The sequence below is a fragment of the Balaenoptera ricei genome, chromosome 3, assembly GCF_028023285.1.
Source record: "Balaenoptera ricei isolate mBalRic1 chromosome 3, mBalRic1.hap2, whole genome shotgun sequence".
Lineage (NCBI taxonomy): Eukaryota > Metazoa > Chordata > Mammalia > Artiodactyla > Balaenopteridae > Balaenoptera > Balaenoptera ricei.
Genome location: NC_082641.1, coordinates 30269911 through 30290467, shown reverse-complemented (window position 1 = coordinate 30290467; position 20557 = coordinate 30269911). Strand labels below are relative to the sequence as shown.

The 20557-nt window shown below is 42.1% G+C and overlaps 2 protein-coding genes across 8 annotated transcripts in view; both read left to right on the top strand.

The window, feature by feature from the left end:
- The window catches only part of LMBRD2 (LMBR1 domain containing 2), a 71227-nt gene extending 64667 nt beyond the window's left edge, over nt 1–6560 (top strand). For all 6 annotated transcript variants that reach the window (XM_059916226.1, XM_059916227.1, XM_059916222.1 and 3 more), the window contains one exon: nt 5621–6560. In XM_059916226.1, coding sequence (XP_059772209.1) covers nt 5621–5885 — 265 coding nt within the window. In that variant the 3' untranslated portion in view covers nt 5886–6560. The remainder of the gene's footprint in view (nt 1–5620) is intronic.
- A 12453-nt stretch (nt 6561–19013) lies between these two features.
- The window catches only part of CAPSL (calcyphosine like), a 29952-nt gene continuing 28408 nt past the window's right edge, over nt 19014–20557 (top strand). Inside the window, exon 1 of one of the 2 annotated variants that reach the window (XM_059916241.1) lies at nt 19014–19088. Coding sequence is in view for 1 of the 2 variants with exons in the window: in XM_059916240.1 (XP_059772223.1) it covers nt 19167–19199 (33 nt within the window). In the remaining variant the exon portion in view is untranslated. Of the gene's footprint in view, nt 19089–19141; nt 19200–20557 lie in introns of those variants that run through there. The other variant, XM_059916240.1, reaches the window with a different exon arrangement.

Sequence of the window (20557 nt, the reverse complement as noted above, 5' to 3'; positions counted from 1 at the left end):
CACTATTATTGTGTTACTGTCGATTTCCTCTTTTATAGCTGTTAGCAGTTGCCTTATGTATTGAGGTGCTCCTATGTTGGGTGCATATATATTTATAATTGTTATATCTTCTTCTTGGATTGATCCCTGGATCATTATGTAGTGTCCTTCCTTGTCTCTTGTAACATTCTTTATTTTAAAGTCTATTTTATCTGATATGAGTATAGCTACTCCAGCTTTCTTTTGATTTCCATTTGCATGGAATATCTTTTTCCATCCCCTCACTTTCAGTCTGTATGTGTCCCTAGGTCTAAAGTGGGTCTCTTGTAGACAGCATATAGATGGGTCTTGTTTTTGTATCCATTCAGCCAGTCTATGTCTTTTGGTTGGGGCATTTAATCCATTCACGTTTAAGGTAATAATCGATATGTATGTTCCTATGACCATTTTCTTAATTGTTTTGGGTTTGTTTTTGTAGGTCCTTTTCTTCTCTTGTGTTTCCCACTTAGAGAAGTTCCTTTAGCATTTGTTGTAGAGCTGGTTTGGTGGTGCTGAATTCTCTTAGCTTTTGCTTGTCTGTAAAGCTTTTGATTTCTCCATCAAATCTAAATGAGATCCTTGCCGGGTAGAGTAATCTTGGTTGTAGGTTCTTCCCTTTCATCACTTTAAGTATATCATGCCACTCCCTTCTGGCTTGCAGAGTTTCTGCTGAGAAATCAGCTGTTAACCTTACGGGAGTTCCCTTGTATGTTATTTGTCGTTTTTCCCTTGCTGCTTTCAATAATTTTTCTTTGTCTTTAATTTTTGCCACTTTGATTACTATGTGTCTCGGCGTGTTTCTCCTTGGGTTTATCCTGTATGGGACTCTCTGCGCTTCCTGGACTTGGGTGGCTATTTCCTTTCCCATGTTAGGGAAGTTTTCGACTATAATCTCTTCAAATATTTTCTCTGGTCCTTTCTCTCTCTCTTCTCCTTCTGGGACCCCTATAATGCGAATGTTGTTGCGTTTAATGTTGTCCCAGAGGTCTCTTAGGCTGTCTTCATTTCTTTTCATTCTTTTTTCTTTAGTCTGTTCCGCAGCAGTGAATTCCATCATTCTGTCTTCCAGGTCACTTATCCGTTCTTCTGCCTCAGTTATTCTGCTATTGATTCCTTCTAGTGTAGTTTTCATTTCAGTTATTGTATTGGTCATCTCTGTTTGTTTGTTCTTTAATTCTTCTAGGTCTTTGTTAATCATTTCTTGCATCTTCTCAATCTTTGCCTCCATTCTTATTCCAAGGTCCTGGATCATCTTCACTATCATTATTCTGAATTCTTTTTCTGGAAGGTTGCCTATCTCCACTTCATTTAGTTGTTTTTCTGGGGTTTTTTCTTGTTCCTTCATCTGGTACATAGCCCTCTGCCTTTTCATCTTCTCTATCTTTCTGTAACTGTGGTTTTTGGTCCACAGGCTGCAGGATTATAGTTTTTCTTGCTTCTGTTGTCTGCCCTCTGGTGGTTGAGGCTATCTAAGAGGCTTGATGGGAGGCTCTGGTGGTGGGTAGAGCTGACTGTTGCTGTGGCGGTCAGAGCTCAGTAAAACCTTAATCCACTTGACTGTTGATGGGTGGGGCTGGGTTCCCTCCCTGTTGCTGTGGCGGTCAGAGCTCAGTAAAACCTTAATCCACTTGACTGTTGATGGGTGGGGCTGGGTTCCCTCCCTGTTGGCTGTTTTGCCTGAGGCAACCCAACACTGGAGCCTACCCGTGCTCTTTGTTGGGGTTAATGGCAGACTCTGGGAGGGCTCACGCCAAGGAGAACTTCCCAGAACCTCTGCTGCCAGTGTCCTTATCCCCACGGTGAAACAGAACCACCACTCGCCTCTGCAGGAGACCCCCCAACACCAGCAGGTAGGTCTGGTTCAGTCTCCCCCAGGCTCACTGCTCTTTCCCCTGGGTCCTGATGCACACATTACTTTGTGTGTGCCCTCCAAGAGTGGGGTCTCTGTTTCCCCCAGTCCCGTCAAAGTCCTGCAATCCAATTCCCACTAGGCTTCAAAGTCTGATTCTCTAGGAATTCCTCCTCCCATTGCCTGACCCCCAGGTTGGGAAGCCTGACGTGGGGCTCAGAACCTTTACTCCAGTGGGTGGACTTCTGTGGTATAAGTGTTCGCCAGTCTGTGAGTCACCCACCCAGCAGTTACGGGGTTTGATTTTACTCTGCTTGCGCCCCTCCTACCGTCTCACTGTGGCTTCTCCTCTGTCCTTGGACGTGGGGTATCCTCCTTGGTGAAGTCCAGGGTCTTCCTGTCAATGATGGTCCAGCAGTCAGTTGTGATTCTGGTGCTCTCGCAAGAGGGAGTGACAGCACGTCCTTCTACTCCGCCATCTTGGTTAATCTCCTCTCCTATGCTCTTGATCTCTATGATCTTTTTAAAAATATAAATATTTAGTTCTTTTGTCTTCAGAGCAGCTTTCTGGGATTGTGTGTGTGTGTGTGTGTGTGTGTATGTACGTTGAATTTATAGACCAGTTTTGGGAGAATAGAGATCTTAACAATTTTGAGCTTTCAGAGCCATTAACGTTGCACATCTTTTGATTTCGGTAATGCTTTGTAGAGTGTAGAGGTCATGAACTTTTTTTTTTTTGGTTAGATTTAATCTTAGGCATGTAAAGTTTTTATATTTCAATTTCCATTAGTTTTTGCTATTAGATAGAAATACAACTGATTTTTATACATCAACCTTGAGTCCTGCAATTTTGATGAACTGACTTATTCTATTGGGACTTTTTGTAGCTTCCAGAAGGGTTTTCTATGTACACAACAGTGTCTCTGACAATATCAGTTTTCTTCTTCCTTCCCGATTATTTAATTAATTAATTCATTCATTCATTTATTTATGAACTGGCTAGAGTTTCTACCATGTTGTTGAATAAAAATAGTAAGAGCAGGCATTTCTGCTTTGTTCCTATCTTAGATGGAAAAAGTTCAATGTTTCACCATTAAGTATGATTATAGACCAAGATTTATAAAATATATGCCTTTTATCACATTGAAGAAATTACTTTCTATTGCTAGTTATGCTGAGAGTTTCTATCATAAAAGGGTATTGAGTTTTGTCAAGAAAACAAAGTGGCTTCTCATATATTTAAAGAGAACAACACATACAGTGTAAGTTTTATGAGTGCTACATGAGTTGTGATGTCAATGAATGTGTCAGAAATTTGGAGAAGAGGGATATTATTTGTTGGGTGAGAAAAGTTTGCTCAAGGAAAGGAAGAGACAGAGACAGAGATAGACATAGGGAAACACAAAGAGAAAACAGATGAGAGAAGCAAAGAGACATGAGGGGATAGAGAGAAGGAATGGAATAATGGAATGGATAGATGGAATGATGGATGGATGGATGGATGGATGGATGGAGATATATGCCTTGCCTAGCACTATTCTCTACAGAATTCCCTGGGTTCTAGTCTTCCCTGGGTTCTGGCTGAGTCAAGGAGTCTCTATACAGAGGCAAGGCTTGGAATCCTTGGGTGTGTAGCAAGCAAAGTCATCTTCACAGTGGCTCCAACACACTTTAAGTCCCTTTGGTATTTTCTTCTGCCTTTTCTGCTTTCCTTGTTGTTCTGAAACTTTTCATCCTGGAATGTTCTGCTGTCTTTGTTATTTGCAACAGGGCACCCTCACGTTCACCTTTTTGTCACCCATGGTGGGTTAAATAGTGTCATAGAGGCCATCCAACATGGCATGCCCATGGTGGAGATTTCCCTCTTTGGAGACCAGCCTGAAAACCTGCTCCGAGTAGAAGCCAAAAATTTCGGTGTCTCCATCCAGTTAAAGCAGATCAATGCTGAGACATTGACTCTGAACATGAAGCAAGTCATAGAGGACAAGAGGTGTGCAGCGCTCTGGGCTTGTGGTTACTTACACTGAATGAAGACGTAAACCACAATGGGCACCGTGTGGGTCTTCTTTGCAGTAAAACTGAAATTTCCAGGATGTGAAATAATATGTGTGTGATGCTAACAGCTGACTTGTTTCCTATGAGAGGAAGACTAGAGCAGTTTAGGTTAGATGCTGAGAATTTTATACCTTCTAGTTGTGAGGAACCTGAACTACTGACACAGGGTGTCTTTGAGAGGTCTTCTACTTTGGAGGTGCTTATAGTAGAATTCCAACTGAGGCAGGAGGTTGCCTTTCTGTTCCCAATATCCCACACTGCTCCCCACCTCAGCCGTTTTGCCTGTGCTGCTCCCTAGAAAACACATTCCCTTCTCTTCACAGGGTTGGCTCCTTCATGACATCGAGGTCTCATCCCAATGTCACCTGCTCAGAGAGACCGTCTTTCTCTGATAGTCCTAAAGCCTTCTCTCCTATCCACCCCAATTATAGCACATTATTTTTTTCTTAACATGTCACAGGATCTGTAATTACCCATTTCTTTATATTTTAATTTATTGGCTGTCCCCCACACTAGAAAGTAGAGAGTAAGCTCACCCAGGACAACAGCGTGTGTCTCGTGTTTTCTGCTATGTTCCCAGGGCTCAGCACAGGGCTTGCCACAGAGTAAGTTTGAATGGATTCCTGTTAAGTGAGTCAATACAAAGGGGCCCATTGATCTCTTAAGAAATTTTCCAACCAGCACAATAATCTCATGTGAAGAGGAAAAATATATTTTCTTTCTTATAATGAAGAAGGACTAAAAAAGTTAGAGCTTCAAGGGCACAAACCCGAATCATATCTCAAGACTTAGCATTACTGCACAACGTTATGGCACATAGGAGAACTGCAAGTAGTTCTTGTTAGGTGACTGAATAACAACCACATCACATGTGACTCCTAGCCCCAGAAAAGTTGTTAAGCTCTGGGGGTCAGATAACCCAGAAACTTTACGCATATTTGGTATCTCATGTGTTTAAAATATTCCTTTTCTGATGAATGGGTTTGTAACTTTCACTGGATTTTCAAAGACCTAAACTCCAAATGTGCATGATCCACTGGCCCTGTGAAGGAGTCATCTGGGCTGGGATAGTCCACAGCCATTGGTCATCAGGGCTGGCTACATAATTCATGTGCCCTTATGTGAAATGTGGAGACCCTTGTCATAAAGTTTAAGGATTTCAAGAAGGTGACAGCAGAGAATTAAATCAAGCACAGGCCCATTTAAGGGTGGGGCCCTGTGCAAATATGCAGGCTCATAGCCCATGAAGCCAGTGCTGGTCAACATGATGCTTTGAAGGAGCAGGAAAATGCAGATGTCTTCCTGGGCTGCAGTCCCCAGAGTCACATTTGTTATCTAGCCAAGACACCAGCACAAAGTAGATGCTCAATAAATATAATGGTTTCCTGTAGTATATCTTAAGCCTCCTTGGGGTAGAGATTAGTCCTTACAGACTTAGTCACTTTTTTTATAGTTTAGCACTTCCAGCACCAAGCATGGATCTTTGCATGCAAATATCAGTTTGAACTTTTTAAAGGGACCCAACTAGACCATACCAAGGCCAGGCCAACAACTTTTCCTTGAAAGGGAATCTTTTGTGCATAATTTGGAAAGTGTGTGTGTGTGTGTGTGTGTGTGTGTGTGTGTGTGTGTGAGATGCGAGGTCTATAAGACTTATGAGACCACTTGAGTAACACCTCCCCCTGTCTCTGCCAACAGGCAGAAATCTGCCATGGTGGACACCAGCATCATGAAGCACTCCCACCCCCTGACCCCCAGCCAGCGGCTGGTGGGCTGGATCGACCACATCTTGCAGACAGGTGGTGCGGTGCACCTCAAGCCCTACACCTTCCAGCAGCTGTGGCATGAGCAGTACCTGCTGGACGTCTTCTTGTTCCTGCTGGCGGTCACCCGGGGCACCACGTGGCTGTGTGGGCAGCTGCTGGGCCTGGCGGCCAGGTGCTGTGTGGGGCCAGGAAGCTAAAGAAGGCCTGAGACCAAATGGAGCCTTGGAAGGTGGTGTGTTTGGGCAGAGTCAGCATTTCTTGGCATCTCCCACCAGTTTTGTCAACCTTCATTCTCCACATCCTATCCACTTGCTATTTTGCTACAAATTCCTACTCACTGGCTTCTTCCCATTGTTGACTTTAAAAAAATATATGCACAACGTGAGAGTTGCGAGTTAAGTTTTATTTGGGGCAAAATGAGGACTGTATCCTGGGAGACAGCGTTTCAGATAACTGAGAAACTGCTCCGAGGCGGCGAGGGGAGGGGCCAGGATATTTAGGAGTTTTGCAACAAAGATCAGGTAATTGGGAACATCAAAAGAGTATTGTTGGGCTTCCCTGGTGGCGCAGTGGTTGAGAATCTGCCTGCCAATGCAGGGGACACGGGTTCGAGCCCTGGTCTGGGAGGATCCCACATGCCGCGGAGCAACTAGGCCCGTGAGCCACAACTACTGAGCCTGTGCATCTGGAGCCTGTGCTCCGCAACAAGAGAGGCCGCGACAGTGAAAGGCCCGCACCGCGATGAAGAGTGGCCCCCGCTTGCCGCAACTAGAGAAAGCCCTCGCACAGAAACGAAGACCCAACACTGCCATAAATAAATAAATAAATAAACCCGAAGTTTAAAAAAAAAAAGAGTATTGTTAAATAAAGAAAACCAGATATCTCAAGTTAAGGAATTTAGCACTTTTCTATGTATGGGAAGATGCAAGAGTCTGGGCTCACCGAAATCATTCCTTTGATAATGCACCTCAGCTGTCTGGGGCCTGTATTTTTACGTCCTGAGTTTCCTCAGGGCTCACTGCAGGGAGTGGCTGCAGTCTGATGGCTGCTAGATGGTAGGTATTCTTTTCAGACCTGAGTTTCCTCAGGGCTCACCAGCTCACACTGGAGGGCGGCAATCACTGGTGACTGTGACATCCTTTGTTTATTGATATGGCAGGAAATATTCCATTTATAAATACTCCATTCCATTTATAAATAGTCCATTTATCACCATGATTAGAATACTATACTGAGCCCTTGTGGCCTTCTTTATTTTCAGTCAGCAAAGGCTGTTCTGTGATTCCGTCCCTGGATAATTTGGACCAGTGACCCTCAGATCTGAAGCTCTGAAGCCACCTTCCTTATCACGCCGTTCTTCACGACACTGAGCCTGAACCATTCCAGCCTCCATGCCCAGCATCTTCTCAGTCTCCTTCCCTAACTTCACTCCACCCCTTATCATGGAATAACCCCTAAGGCAGGCGCTTTGCTGGTTCTTTTGTTTTCTATTTGCTTCTCCTGCAAACTCTTGTCAAAGCTCAGGAAGCCTGTCCTGGGCATGCGCATTCAGTGCCAGACACACCCTTGCCTGTGTCCATGGTCTCTGCCTTGGTTTCTGCTGAGCACTCCTTCTTTGCAGATCGGGTGTGGAGACTGCAGATTGGTCATGGGCTGAAATGTCCCTGGTCTCTGCTTTTCATAGCTGTGAGCTGTCTTCTCAATTTTCCTATTAAAATAAATGAAGTCATGAGAAAGAAGATAATTTCTTCTTTAAGACGAGCCTCTCCATAGCTGAGCCTTTCTGTACTTGACATACTGTTGGGAATTGCATTCACTTGATAGTAACAGAAACCAGAAAAAAGTGACTGGAACAGCTTAGAGTTTTCTTTTCTTTCTTCTTTTTCTCATGTAAAAGAAATGTGTATTGGAATTCCCTGGTGGTCCAGTGGTTAGGACTCTGCACTTTCACTGCTGAGGTTGCGGGTTCAATCCCTGGTCAGGGAACTAAGATCCCACAAGCCATGCAGCATGGCCAAAAAAAAAAAAGTGTAGGTAGGCAGGCCGTCCAGCGCTGATGTGGCAGCTACATGATGTAATCAATAGTCCGGATTTCTTGTGTGGTTGATCTGCCTTCCTTAGTAGGGGGCTTCATCCTCAAGGTCACCCTGATTTTCAAGGTGGTCATTTTAGATCCAGTCAGCACATTGGAATTTCAGGCAAGACAAGGGAAACGTAAGGAAAGGGCATAAAGCAGGTTCATACCAGCTGAGTTAGCTTCTTTAAAGAGGTTTCCCGGACACCGCAGCTACCCAAAGACTTCCAGTGAAATCTCATAGACAGACCTGAGTCACGTGACCATTCCTAGCTGCATAAAATGTCTAAGAAGTGTCCTCCAGCCCCGACTTCCCTGCTGGGTACATTACTACTCCAAGTCACTGGGGGGTGGGGAGGTGGCGAAGAGGTGTTAGAAAGATAAAAAAGGACAGTGGATAACGGGAGGAAAGTAGAGCCTTGGTCACATGTGGAAGGCAGCAGGGAGGGGCTGGATTGAATGTTACGTTTCACCTGTGACCTGGTGACTCAGTGACCTCAGGGACAGTCTTATACCCACTGTAACTGCCTGTGGGTGGAAAGCAGACCTTTCTGAGTAGTGAACATTCAAAATAAGAAAAGAAATCTTTTACTAATGTGACATGTGTTATGCTTTCGAAGTTCTTTCATCTCCTTTCTGCCATTTAACGGGATACATGTGTCTAATCCATCCAACCAGAAAGAAGCAGGTACCACTGGGGCAACCACAGAGAGACAGGAGAGCCATTGTGCTAATTAAGACAACAGCAATAAAACTTGTCCCCATGATGGATGCCTCCTCCCGCCAGAGCTCAGGGCTTGGAGAGTGGATGGGTTGGTTTTAGCCCCACTGGCCCCTCTTGTGAGCACCTCTTTGCCATGAATAATCTGCTCTGCCACAGGGGGTCCTGGCTGGTGTATCCCTCCCACCCAGGGTGATTCCATGCACATGCATGCAGAAGGCACCTGGATCCGCTAAGGAATTCTCTTGGGAAATTTTGTGGGTTTTTTTTTTTTTTTTTTTTTTTTGCCCCTAAGATCCAGGAAGTCTCCTTTCTCCGTGCTGGGCTTTAAATTAGTTAATCATTTATTTTTTATTTTTTATAAGTCCTTAAATAAAATGTTCCAAATTTAGAGACACACATCTGTCAGAGTGGATTTTAAACAAATTTCGTCTCAAGGTAACAGTGAGTAATAATCAGATAACACTTGCACTGGTGATTCAGTCCCTCGGGTTTTATTTTTTTCCTGATTTAAAAATCCAAGATGGTACAGATGAACCGGTTTTCAGGGCAGAAATAGAGAACAAACATATGGACACCAAGGGGGGAAAGTGGCGGAGAAGGGGGGTGGTGGTGGGATGAACTGGGAGATTGGGATTGACATGTATACACTAATATGTATAAAATAGATTACTAATAAGAACCTGCCATACAAAAAAATAAATAAAATTAAATTAAAACAAAAAAATCCAAGATGAATTTTGAGAGATCTTTTTGTGTTAGAACATGTACAAAGAAAAGAAGGTTCCACAAACAAGGGCTGTGGACACCCCCTGGTGGCGGGACCACCTCCCTTGACTGTAGATGAGACCCTTGGGAGCAATGGCACCTGGTGACAACTCTTCCTTTCTCATTTGTGTTACTGAGAACTGATCTGCGTCTGTCCTCTAACTGATTTTACAAATGAGTAAGCCTACAAAACAGAGCAGAAAAGTGTGCCAGAACTAAAGACCAAATAATAGTTCATTTCATTTCACTCCTTCCCCTTTTTAAAATTTATCTCATGGAATTTTATCGAGCTAAGACTTGCCATTACATCCTCCTTTAGTGACCATTTATGAGCTTTATATCATCTCAGATGAGAGTTACTGTTACTAGAAAGTCAATTGCAAGCAATAGCAGAAAGCCTCAGTAGAGCAGCTTAAGCCAGTAGCCTTCAAACTGAGCTACCTTCACCATAATGTGTACATGAAGATTTCCCAAGGGCTACATGACACAGAGTTTGGAAGTGGTAAATTTCCGCCTTTGTTTACTCTAGTTTCCTAAAACTGGTCTGCCTGACAAGGTGTTGTGTTTGGTTGGCAGATCCTCTGTCCTGCCACACTTTTCACAATTTCCTGACTCTTATTTTACAGAAGAAATGGACACCTTTCACCCACCCCCATTCTCTGCATGGTACATTGCCCCAGGGTGGAAAAGTAGGGGTACCAAAAGAACAATTCAAAATCTAATGACTGAGCCCAGAAAGTGTTTATAATTCAGATGATTTGTAATTCTTTGTTTTTAACAAAATCCAAAGGTGAATTGTGATTTTTCAGCTGACAGACCTTTAAAAGTAACTTTTGGTGGTAGACTGCTGTGAGAATAGCATATTCATGGGGCATATTATTCTGAAGGTGTTCAAAGAATGAAGGTGCATCATTTTCAAGGTGGTTCATAACAAAACTCTTAGTGTTCCTGCTACTTATCTATGTGAATAGTTTTTCAGTGTTTATGTAACTAAGAGATATTGATACAAAACTGTCTCATTTCAGAAGTAGATGATGTTTATCTACAGATATATAAAATAATTTTCAAAGAATTGAAAAAACAACCCCTCATCTCATTGTGAGATATGTCTCCAATAAAATTTTATAGTTTGTGTTAGGTGACTATATGTTTTGAAATATGAAATATGTTTATGTAGCTTTGACCAATTTAATGCAAGTATTAAAACAAAGAATGATAATTTAGTAAAAATATTAGGCTCTTAGAGGCTTATTGTTATAGGAACTATAAATATTAATTTGAATACGTATCTTTGATGCTTAAGGCTATGAGAGAATACTCTATACAATTCTTTTAAGCATAACGGTACATAGATTAGAAATAAATTACCTGGGGAAAGTGGAAAATAAATAAAAATTCAAGAAGAAAATGGAATGATGTAAAATCCCCTGCCCCAAATTATTCTGAAGCAAATCCAAAACATCATAATACTTCATCTGTGTCCCAGAATGTATCTGAAGAGCCAAGGTATCTCTTTTTAAATAACCATAATAACATTGTGATGCTTCTCCAAATGAATAGTAACTATTTAATATCGTCAAATATTGTGCTCCTATTTCTCTGATATTAATAAATTTTTAGAGATCGTTTGAATCATGTCATCTAAAATTTTAATACTCCTGATATCTGACCCTCCCATCTCCTTCCTTGTGTGATTTTCTTAGCAGCATTTGCCATTAACATACTATATATTTTATTTATTACTGTGTTTAGCATTTGTCTGACTAGCAGAAGACTACCTGAAATAAAACTGGTTAGCAATGTAATTGTTGAATACAAATAAGATTGGAGTTAGACAAAAAAAAATTATTTTGCTGATACATTATGAGAGGTACAAGATAACATTTGGGCTGGAGACTTGTAATGCCTATAAAGGTCCACTTCTCTCTCTCTTTCATCACAATGGCCATGGTTGTGTAAAGGATGCATCATCAGGCGCTCCCACCCCCTGACCCCTGCCCAGCACCTGGGTGCCATCCTCCAGACCGGGGGTGCAGCACACCTGAAGCCCCACACCTTCCAGTAGCCATGGTATGAGCAGTACCTGCTGGACGTCTTCTTGTTCCTGCTGGCGGTCACCCTGGGTACCTCGTGGCTCTGTGGGCAGCTGTTGGGCCTGGTGGCCAGGTGGCTGTGTGGGACCAGGAAGCTGAAGAAGGCCTGAGGCTAAGTGGAGCCTTGGAGAGGGTGTGCTGGAGAGCCACTGGTTCTTCGAAGGCTTCCCGCAGCCCTGTACACCGCTGGCACCCTCCCCTTCACTTTCTCTTGATAGGACACCGCTTTCTCTTATTTTCTGCCTCTTTAGAAATCTTTATGAAGAACTCTTGGGTTTCTTTTTAAAAATATTGTGGTAAAATATACACCACATGAAATTACCATTTAAGGGAGGGGATGAGGAGACAAGGGAGGAGCAGTGAAGAAACAATAGTACAGCCTTGGGGTCAGGGTCCTGATTCCCCCTCAAGAGATATACAGTAAGTCCCCTACATACGAACCTTCAAGTTGCAAACTTTCAAAGATGTGGACGCGTGTTCCATCAACATCAGGCGTGAATGAAATTGCAGCTTGCCCTCCATCTCCTATTGCTGACAATCCTTCAGCTCTACCATCTCCCACCTCCTCTCCCTCCTCCAGTCAGTAACTCTTCTTGCCTGTTCACTCGATGCCAGCCCCTGGATGCCAGCTGTTGTACCGTACTACTGTACTTTTCAAGGTACTATACTGTAAGATTAAAAACATTTTCTTTATTTTTTGTGTTTGTTTTTCATGTATTATTTGTATGAAAAGTATTATAAACCTATTACAGTACAGTTCTAGCTGATTGTGTTGGTTGGGTACCTAGGCTAACTTTGTTGGACTTACAAACAAATTGGACTTATGAATGCGCTCTCGGAACGGAACTAGTTCGTATGTAGGGGACTTACCATACATAACGTTATCTGTGAGCTCCTCTGCAGAGCTAAAACCCCCACCAAATGGAAGACCTGATGAAGCACTCTTCGTTCCAGAGAAGGTCACAGTTCGCCCATCATCACCTGACGCCAGATGATCTCCGGATTGAAGGAATGCGGGCCCTGCACACACCCTGATTCTTATCAGCAATCCCGCCCCTGGACTATAAGACTCTCACAGGCACCCCCCACCCCTGGGTCGGGACACACAGTTTTGAGGGCATTAGCCCACTGTGGCCCCCTTTGCCTGGCAAAGCAATAAAGCTATTCTTTTCTACTTCACCACCACCCCACCCCCCCAGATATTGTGGTAAAATATACACCACATAAAATTACCATTTAACCATTGAGTATACAGTTCAGTGGCATTAAGTACATTCACATTGTTGTGCAAATGTCACTACCATCCAATTCCAGAACGTTTTTCATCTTTCCAAACTAAAACTCCGCACAGGTTAAAGGATAGCTCCCCATTTCCCATCCCCCTTAACTCCTGCTAAGCTTCTAGCAACCCATGATCTACTTTTGTGTCCATGAATCTGAACTTGAGCTTCTGTATTGCTCCTGACCAGTGGACACTTCTACTCAGACCAGCCTGCTTCAGCCTCTCTGTCCAAGAGCCTTCTCAGGCTCTTTCCCAATTTCTCCTTCTTTCACTTTTCATAGAACTCACATGAGCTATTTGGCTGATTCTTCCATGTGGGCCTTCTTCTTGCATCTCCTTTTCATCTCGCCTCACAGCCCGGGAAGCCTGGTCTCCGTCCTGCAGGTCGGCAGGGACACCCCTCCCAGGACCCCGTCTTTGGTCTCTGCCCGAGTCCCGTCCTGCGCAGAGCACCTCCTTTGCTGTCAGGCCTGGAGCCCGCCTTTGGTCCACAGCTGATGCTGCTTGTTTCCCACTTTTCACAGTTGCCTCCTCAATATCCCCACTCAAATAAACAGGGTCATGGAAACCTAAGTGGAGAAATGGAACTTACATGTAAGGCTTGGGGCCTCAGGTCCAAGAACCATGGCCGTGCCCAAGCCTCTTGATTTAGGAAACATTCCATCTGCCACCTCATGTAGCAGAGAACATCCCTACGCGTGATAAACCCTTAAGGATGACATTCAGTTCCTAGTAACAGAAACAAGAAAAAAAGAATAGCTTAAACACTCTGGAGTTTTTGGTTGTTTTTTCTTCCCTGGGCACAACCTGGAGACCGGACTTGGAAGGCTGGCGTGGTGACTCATCCTACTGTCCACAGCTTTTTTCTTTTTTCTGGACTTTTGACCTCCTGTCCTATACTATTCTCCAAGTTGCCTCTCGGGTTTGTTGCTCTCATGAAATATTTTACCTTCAATTATCGTGTCCTCCTATTTGCTTTTGCATTCTGAAATGGAATTAAATTCCTCCTTAAAAGTTCTAGTGTATGGTATCTAGTAGATTAAAACATGGTGAAGAGAATATTAGAAACAAGGGATGGCCCTGGAAACTGCAGTTCTGGATTGCTTAATTCTGGGTTGTGAAACACATCTTGAAATAATTCAGATGAAAACATGAAACAGTTACTACAAATGCTCCCTGCAGAAATAGGAAGATGCCCACACCTGCCAGTGCCGGGATGGGATTTGCCTGGTTGTGTGGACAGCCGGGTGCCTGCTCTCCACCCATTTCTGTGAGTTCTCATGCTGCAAGTGTGTCCCACACGGTCAGGAGCATGTCACATGCAGAAGTGTGTGTGTGTGTGTGTGTGTGTGTGTGTGTGTATGTGAGCTAAGGTTTTATTTCCACAATTCTTATAAAACCTCTTAAACTGGTCTTTGGCATAAGTTCCTTGAGGGATAGATATGCAGCCCTCTCTGTGTTGTCATTGAATGAATGGCCAGAATTGTATTCCCCTCGTAAGCAGCACAGGGACCTAGGGATGAGGCTCCCTGGCTTGTAACTCCCTCTCTCCTGCTCTCACTACAAAATCCTTCCTGATCATCTGGTAACTCAGTGAGGCCAACTCTTTCTGGTGCTTTCTAGGCTCTGCCCCAATCCATGAAATCTGATCAATAGCAGCCAATGGGCCAGAACGATACCTCCAGTTTGTTTCCACCAAGCATCCTACACAGGGCTGGCTGCCAGCATGGCCTTGATGACCTGGAAATCCGATCTCATCACTCCATGATTGAAATCCTTTGTTGGCTCCCACTGCAGGGAATACAAGGCCTCTGTGATCTCTCTCTGGCTACCACAGCAGGCACGTCTCGAAAATTCTGAAATAGACCCCCAAATATGTTCAGTTGATTTTTGACAAAGGTGCAAAGACAGTTCAATGGAAAAAGAAAAATCTTTTCAGCAAACTGTACTGGAACAATTGCATTGGGTTGGCCAAAAAGTCCGTAGTTACCACAACACACCTACTAAAATGGCTAAAATTTAAAAGGCTGACAATACCAATAGTTGACAAGGACATAGAGCTACTGGAATCCATACGTTCCACTGTTGATGGGAATGTAAAATGGTACAGCCACTTAGGAAAATCTCCATACAGTTTCCCCAAAACAGTTAAGCATCTATGTGCCAAATGACTAAGCCATTCCAATTCTAGGTATTTACTCAAGTTAAATGAAAATATGTGTCCACCTGAAAACTCGTACACAGTTATTCATAGCAGCTTTATTTGTAACAGCCTTAGCCTAAGAAAAAACGAAATGCTCATAAACAGGTGAATGGATAAACAAGTTGTGGTATATCCATAAAAAGGACTATTGCTCAGCAGTAAAAATGAACATGCTACTGATGTACACAACTATATACATGGATCTCAAAATGATCTTGCTGAGCGAAAGAAGCCGGACTCAAAGAAGTGCCTCCTGCATGATTCACTTACATAAAATTCAAGAAAATGTAAACTAATCTCTATGACAAAAAGGAGGCTAATTGTTGCATGGGGCTGTGGGCTGTGGGCGGGCGGACTGTGAATGGGGTGATGGAAATCTTTCCAGTGGTGGCTTTGTAGGTGTATATATCTATCAAAACTAAGTGGATACACTTTGTTGTACACAAGTTAGACCTTAAAATTGATTTGAAAATCTCTATGGGTGAGATATGCTTTTAAGTGTTTTTCTATTTGGGTACCTTAAATTTTAGGATTTGGGAATTATTGTTCCATTTGAATATAACTGAAAATGTGAATACATTATAATTTCCAAAACAGTAGAGCTGGTATAGTTTTGAAAAGGGAGGAGATATGTGTGTACAAGAAGTAAGGTCATTTCCTGGAGAATCAGAGGGACTAATGGTAAAAGCCTAGGATTAGGGGTCAAGTTCACATACTCAGACCTAATGCATGTTTATTTTATGAGTGGAACCTGGGGTCTTCCATAATGATAACACACAATTACACATTTGAAAAATTATAAGCACAGGCAAGATATTTAATTTTTGAGCTTTAATGGACATTAAACATGACATAAACTAAGGATTTAGGTATAAAATACCTATTTTTGGAGGTGCATTTTAAGATTCTGAAAGGAAGTTCAAGATGCCATTTATGTTTCCTTTCATTGTTCTGCTTATCTGTTTCTACATTACCACCATCTCATATTGATTCTTTGTGTACCTGTCTACCCCGATACTGTGTAGATGTGGTTTTACCTCATGTCAGTCTTTCGTTGTTTTGTTTATCACATCCTAATTGCAGGCTATTAAGAGATGGTTATGTTAATTATGTAAATGTCAAAAAATTATTCATGTAAAAGGAAGTAAATGAAATGTCTGTGGTCCTACACAAACTTTTACTTAGTACAAGGACTTAACTACTTCTGAAAAGCAGACTTTGTATTTTAAATGTCCTTCATATAAATACATTTTTTTTTTAAACAACAGTTCCTGTTTATTTATTTATTTATTTATTTTATTTATTTTATTTATGGCTGTGTTGGGTCTTCGTTTCTGTGCGAGGGCTTTCTCTAGTTGCAGCAAGTGGGGGCCACTCTTCATCGCGGTGCGCGGGCCTCTCACTATCGTGGCCTCTCTTGTTGCGGAGCACAGGCTCCAGACGCGTAGGCTCGGCAATTGTGGCTCATGGGCCTAGTTGCTCCATGGCATGTGGGATCTTCCCAGACCAGGGCTCGAACCCGTGTCCCCTGCATTGGCAGGCAGATTCTCAACCACTGCACCACCAGGGAAGCCCATAAATACATTTTATCCAGTTCAAAAATTTGATTCAACCAACAATGACTGATTTCATATCTGTACATGGTACTGGGCATTTTGGAAGATGCAAAGATGAACCAGACTCTTTCTCAGTCCTCTAAGAGCTCTCAGTTGGCTTTCCATTGTCTTACTGATTAATTAAAAGGCAGATTTATCTGTCATTGGTGGTGCATCTTGTCTAAGTGATTGCTCCTTAATAGCTTATTAGTTTAGCTTAGTAATTTCACTTAGTGAAAGTCAAATGAACAGCTTGATACCATGAGGTCAGCTGCAGCAGGAAGGGGTATTTTGGGATGAAATGGCTAATGGTGTGTGGAGAAGAAACTCAGAACTACCCTGGGGTGGAGGTGGGGAGCACATCTAATCCATGTCAGTGTCAGCACCATCTTCGAGCTTGGTAGCGGTCATGGGCCATAGGCAGGAACCTTCTGGAAACAGTATCTAACCCCCAAAGAGAGAAAAGGACACATATTTGAATGAGTGGCTTTTTATTTGCACCTCAAATCACACCCTGTTGGAAATCCCTTCAACCAAGACAAATCTTCATTAAAATTCATAGAGAACATCACCCCCTTGACCTCCAGGCCAACTCTGAGAAGTTGACAAGGCAGATGTAGAATCTATTCTAGAGACTGTAGAAATCAATGACCACACTTGCCTGAGGATTCATGTAATGTGAGAACAGATCTTCATAGTTCTAGTCTTCCATTCTTTGCATGACTTCATGATGGAAGCAAGAGAAGCAGTGGAAATGATGAAGGTAGGAGAGATGTCATCAGTACAAATTAGAGAGAGCATGATTAAGGTGTTTATTTTCTAAACAGGGCCACTTCTCATCTGGCAAACTTGTTGTTAGGGAACAAGTGTAAAAAAAAGATGAGAAGTGAAAAAAAAGAGGAGAAAGGTGAGAAGAAGACACCAAGGATGGAAACCGTGGGAAATGAATCCTATCATTGTGTGGCTGTGGAGAAGGAGGGAGGACTTTGAATCACCTGTAATTATACCTGCCTGCTCCTGTGTATTGTGGTTTTAAGTCTTACCTGATAATTAGACGCCATCTGGAGACAACAGAAGGGAGGGGAAGAGTTGCCTAAAGAAGTAAGAGAATTATAACAATATCTGTTCTCAATGTGTTCATATTCAATTAAAACTTCAAAGTGGCCAAAAAAGCTAATTTTCATTTGATCAGAATCTAAACTAGAAAGTTGTTAAAATGAAGAACCTCTGATTTTAAACATATTTTTCAGAAAATAATAGTGTATTTTCACATTGACTTTAGAACAAAATGTTTAAAATAATTCATATTTTTCTTTATGTGAGATGAAATATATAGCTTAACAAAGTCAGTAAGTCTAATTAAAAAGAATGGACCTGACTCAAATGAAAAATATTATATATACAATTGACCTGTGAACAACACTGTGCAGGCCCACTTTATGCGGATTCATTAAAATAAATAAGTACTACAGTACTACATAATCTGTGGTTGGTTGAAATCCATAGACTTGAACCTGCACATACGAAGGGCCCAAGTGTAAAGTTACACATTGACTTTCAACGCATGGGGGTGGGGTGCCCCAGCCCCCACTATCACTGCATATCCTTTATAAATCTAAAAAGTGTATGTTAAATTTCATAGCATTTTTAACCTTTTTAAAAAAGATGAAATATGGCAGAATATATATTCTATAATATTCAATACCAACCAATTCTATTCCTACTATTACATTCTAGAGTACAGTTATTGATAGGAACAGAGAGTAAAGAAGCAGCTATGGGACTGCCCAAACTGTACATTGTTTGGAGTGTTTTACTCCCCATGGGAATAAATGGGAATGATACTGTAGTGTGCCTGAAAGAGAAAAATACAAGAGAAATCATCCATTTAAAAAGGTACGCATTAAGGGGCAGGAAAGGAATAAAGACGCAGACGTAGAGAATGGACTTGAGGACACGGGGAGGGGGAAAGGTAAGCTGGGATGAAGTGAGAGAGTGGCATGGACTTATATATACTAACAAATGTAAAATAGATAGCTAGTGGGAAGCAGCTGCATAGCACAGGGAGATCAGCTCCGTTGCTTTGTGACCACCTAGAGGGGTGGGATAGAGAGGGTGGGAGGGAGACGCAAGAGGGAGGAGATATGGGGATATATGTATATGTATAGCTGATTCACTTTGTTATAAAGCAGAAACTAACACACTATTGTAAAGCAATTATACTCTAATAAAGATGTTAAAAAAATAAAAAAAAAAGAAGTAAGAGAATTTGCTGAACATTATCTTATACAACCTAGGAGGCAAGTTTTGTGTCCTTCTAGAAACCAAACAACTGTCAGCCAACTTCCTGTTGGCTTCTCTCCTAAGGCCAACAGCTTGGGTTTTCACAGTCACTGGATTTCCTAGGCAACAGAAGTGTAAACTTGAGAAAAGGCAGGGCCGGGATAGGGATTGACAATGAGTTGAGCCAATGAGGCTGTAAGTTTGCAGCAGTGATTCCAAGACATCCAATTGGCAGGAAGAGGGTGGACCAGGAGGTGTGAGGACAGAAGGTAAGAGGGAGGAGGCAAAGGGGGATGGGAGGGGACCGGTCCTCCCAGATGCAAAAGGGAGCGTCCATAGTTTCAGTTCAAAGCAACTGTTGGCAACAGGTTAGCATTCAAGGTAAATCAAAGTTTTTATCTATTATATTGATTTGATCACTTTTGTTTCATTTTAGCTAAAGAAGAAAGAAGACAGTAGATGTTACCTTCTAAAAAGAAAATCAAAAAGTTGGTGAGCATTCTTGGTTGTCTGTCTAGGGAAGAAATAGCTTGGTACTGGGAGAAGACTTTGTCATCTTTGCATAAAGGTGCTCAGATAAAAATGTACAAAAATAAATTTCTTTCAGTAAAGGGGAAGGAAATAACCATCACTGAGCAGTCACTAGGTACTGGGTACTTAAATGTGAAGTGTCTGGGTGAATTACTGTAAGTAGCCTGTAAGACCATTGATAAAAGCGAGCTTCAAGAAGATTAAATATCTCCAAGTCAAAAAACAATGAAAAAATTGAGCTTTGGTTCAGACTTTGGTTTATCTAACATTCTAAGTTGTGCTATTTCTGGGGAACCCTGCCTGCTGAACTGACCACTTAGAATTAGATAAGAATCAGAATTCTTATTAAACTGACACAGCATGTTTAAAATTATATTAGAGAGTTGATTGGATTGATCATGAAGTTGAGAAGGACCTTAGTAAATGACAATACCATTTATCAAGGTGTCCACCTCACTTGCCTCCAGTCTGGGGCATAGTTAAACCATACTAAGTAGATGGAATTCTTCCTTGTTTTGTAAAGCTCTTATTTTTTCCTCAAAATCTTACAGCTACAGAAATCTTTTAAATTTGTAACTGTGCATTTTAAATAGTGAGGTTTAAATTGTGAAAGTTCATTTGTATTTATATTCAAATAGTAATTATCTAATAACAATAGCAATTATTAATTCCAGTAAGTAGCAGTCTGCTAGTATTCTGTTAAGTGCTGAAGGAGACACAAAGCATACAGCCCTTGTCTTTAAGGACCTTTTAGTCTAGTAGGAGAGGCAGTCCTGAAAGCAAAGAGTTATGTCATGGTGCAATGAGGATGTATGTGAGCTCTGCACAGATTATGCAAAGGAAAATGCAAGCTGTTTTACTCTGGAGAGAGAGGTTATATGAGGCTTCACCATAGTGATTCTACAGGGAAGAGTAGGACTTCCCTAAACCAACAAGGGAGGGAGGGTGTTCCCGAAAATGAGACTCACTGTACAAAGGCACAGAGATACAGAACAACATGGTGCGTTTGGGGAATGTGAGTGCGTCTAGATGCAGAATAGATTTTGAAGGGGTGGAGATTAGTAGAAACAAGGCTGGAGAGTTAGGCAGGGCCAATGTATACATCAAATGCTAAGACGTTTGCTCTTTACCTGTATACAACCAAGAGCCACCAAGGGGTCTTAGACTAGAGTATGAAGTTTGGATTTCCATCTTATAAAGATCACTCTGCTAGTCACCTGGAGGATAGATTGGAAGGGCAAGATTGGAGGCAGGGAACCAGCTAAGGGGTAATTTCAGTAATGGAAATGGGAGAGGACCAGGTCCTGGATTAAGGTAGG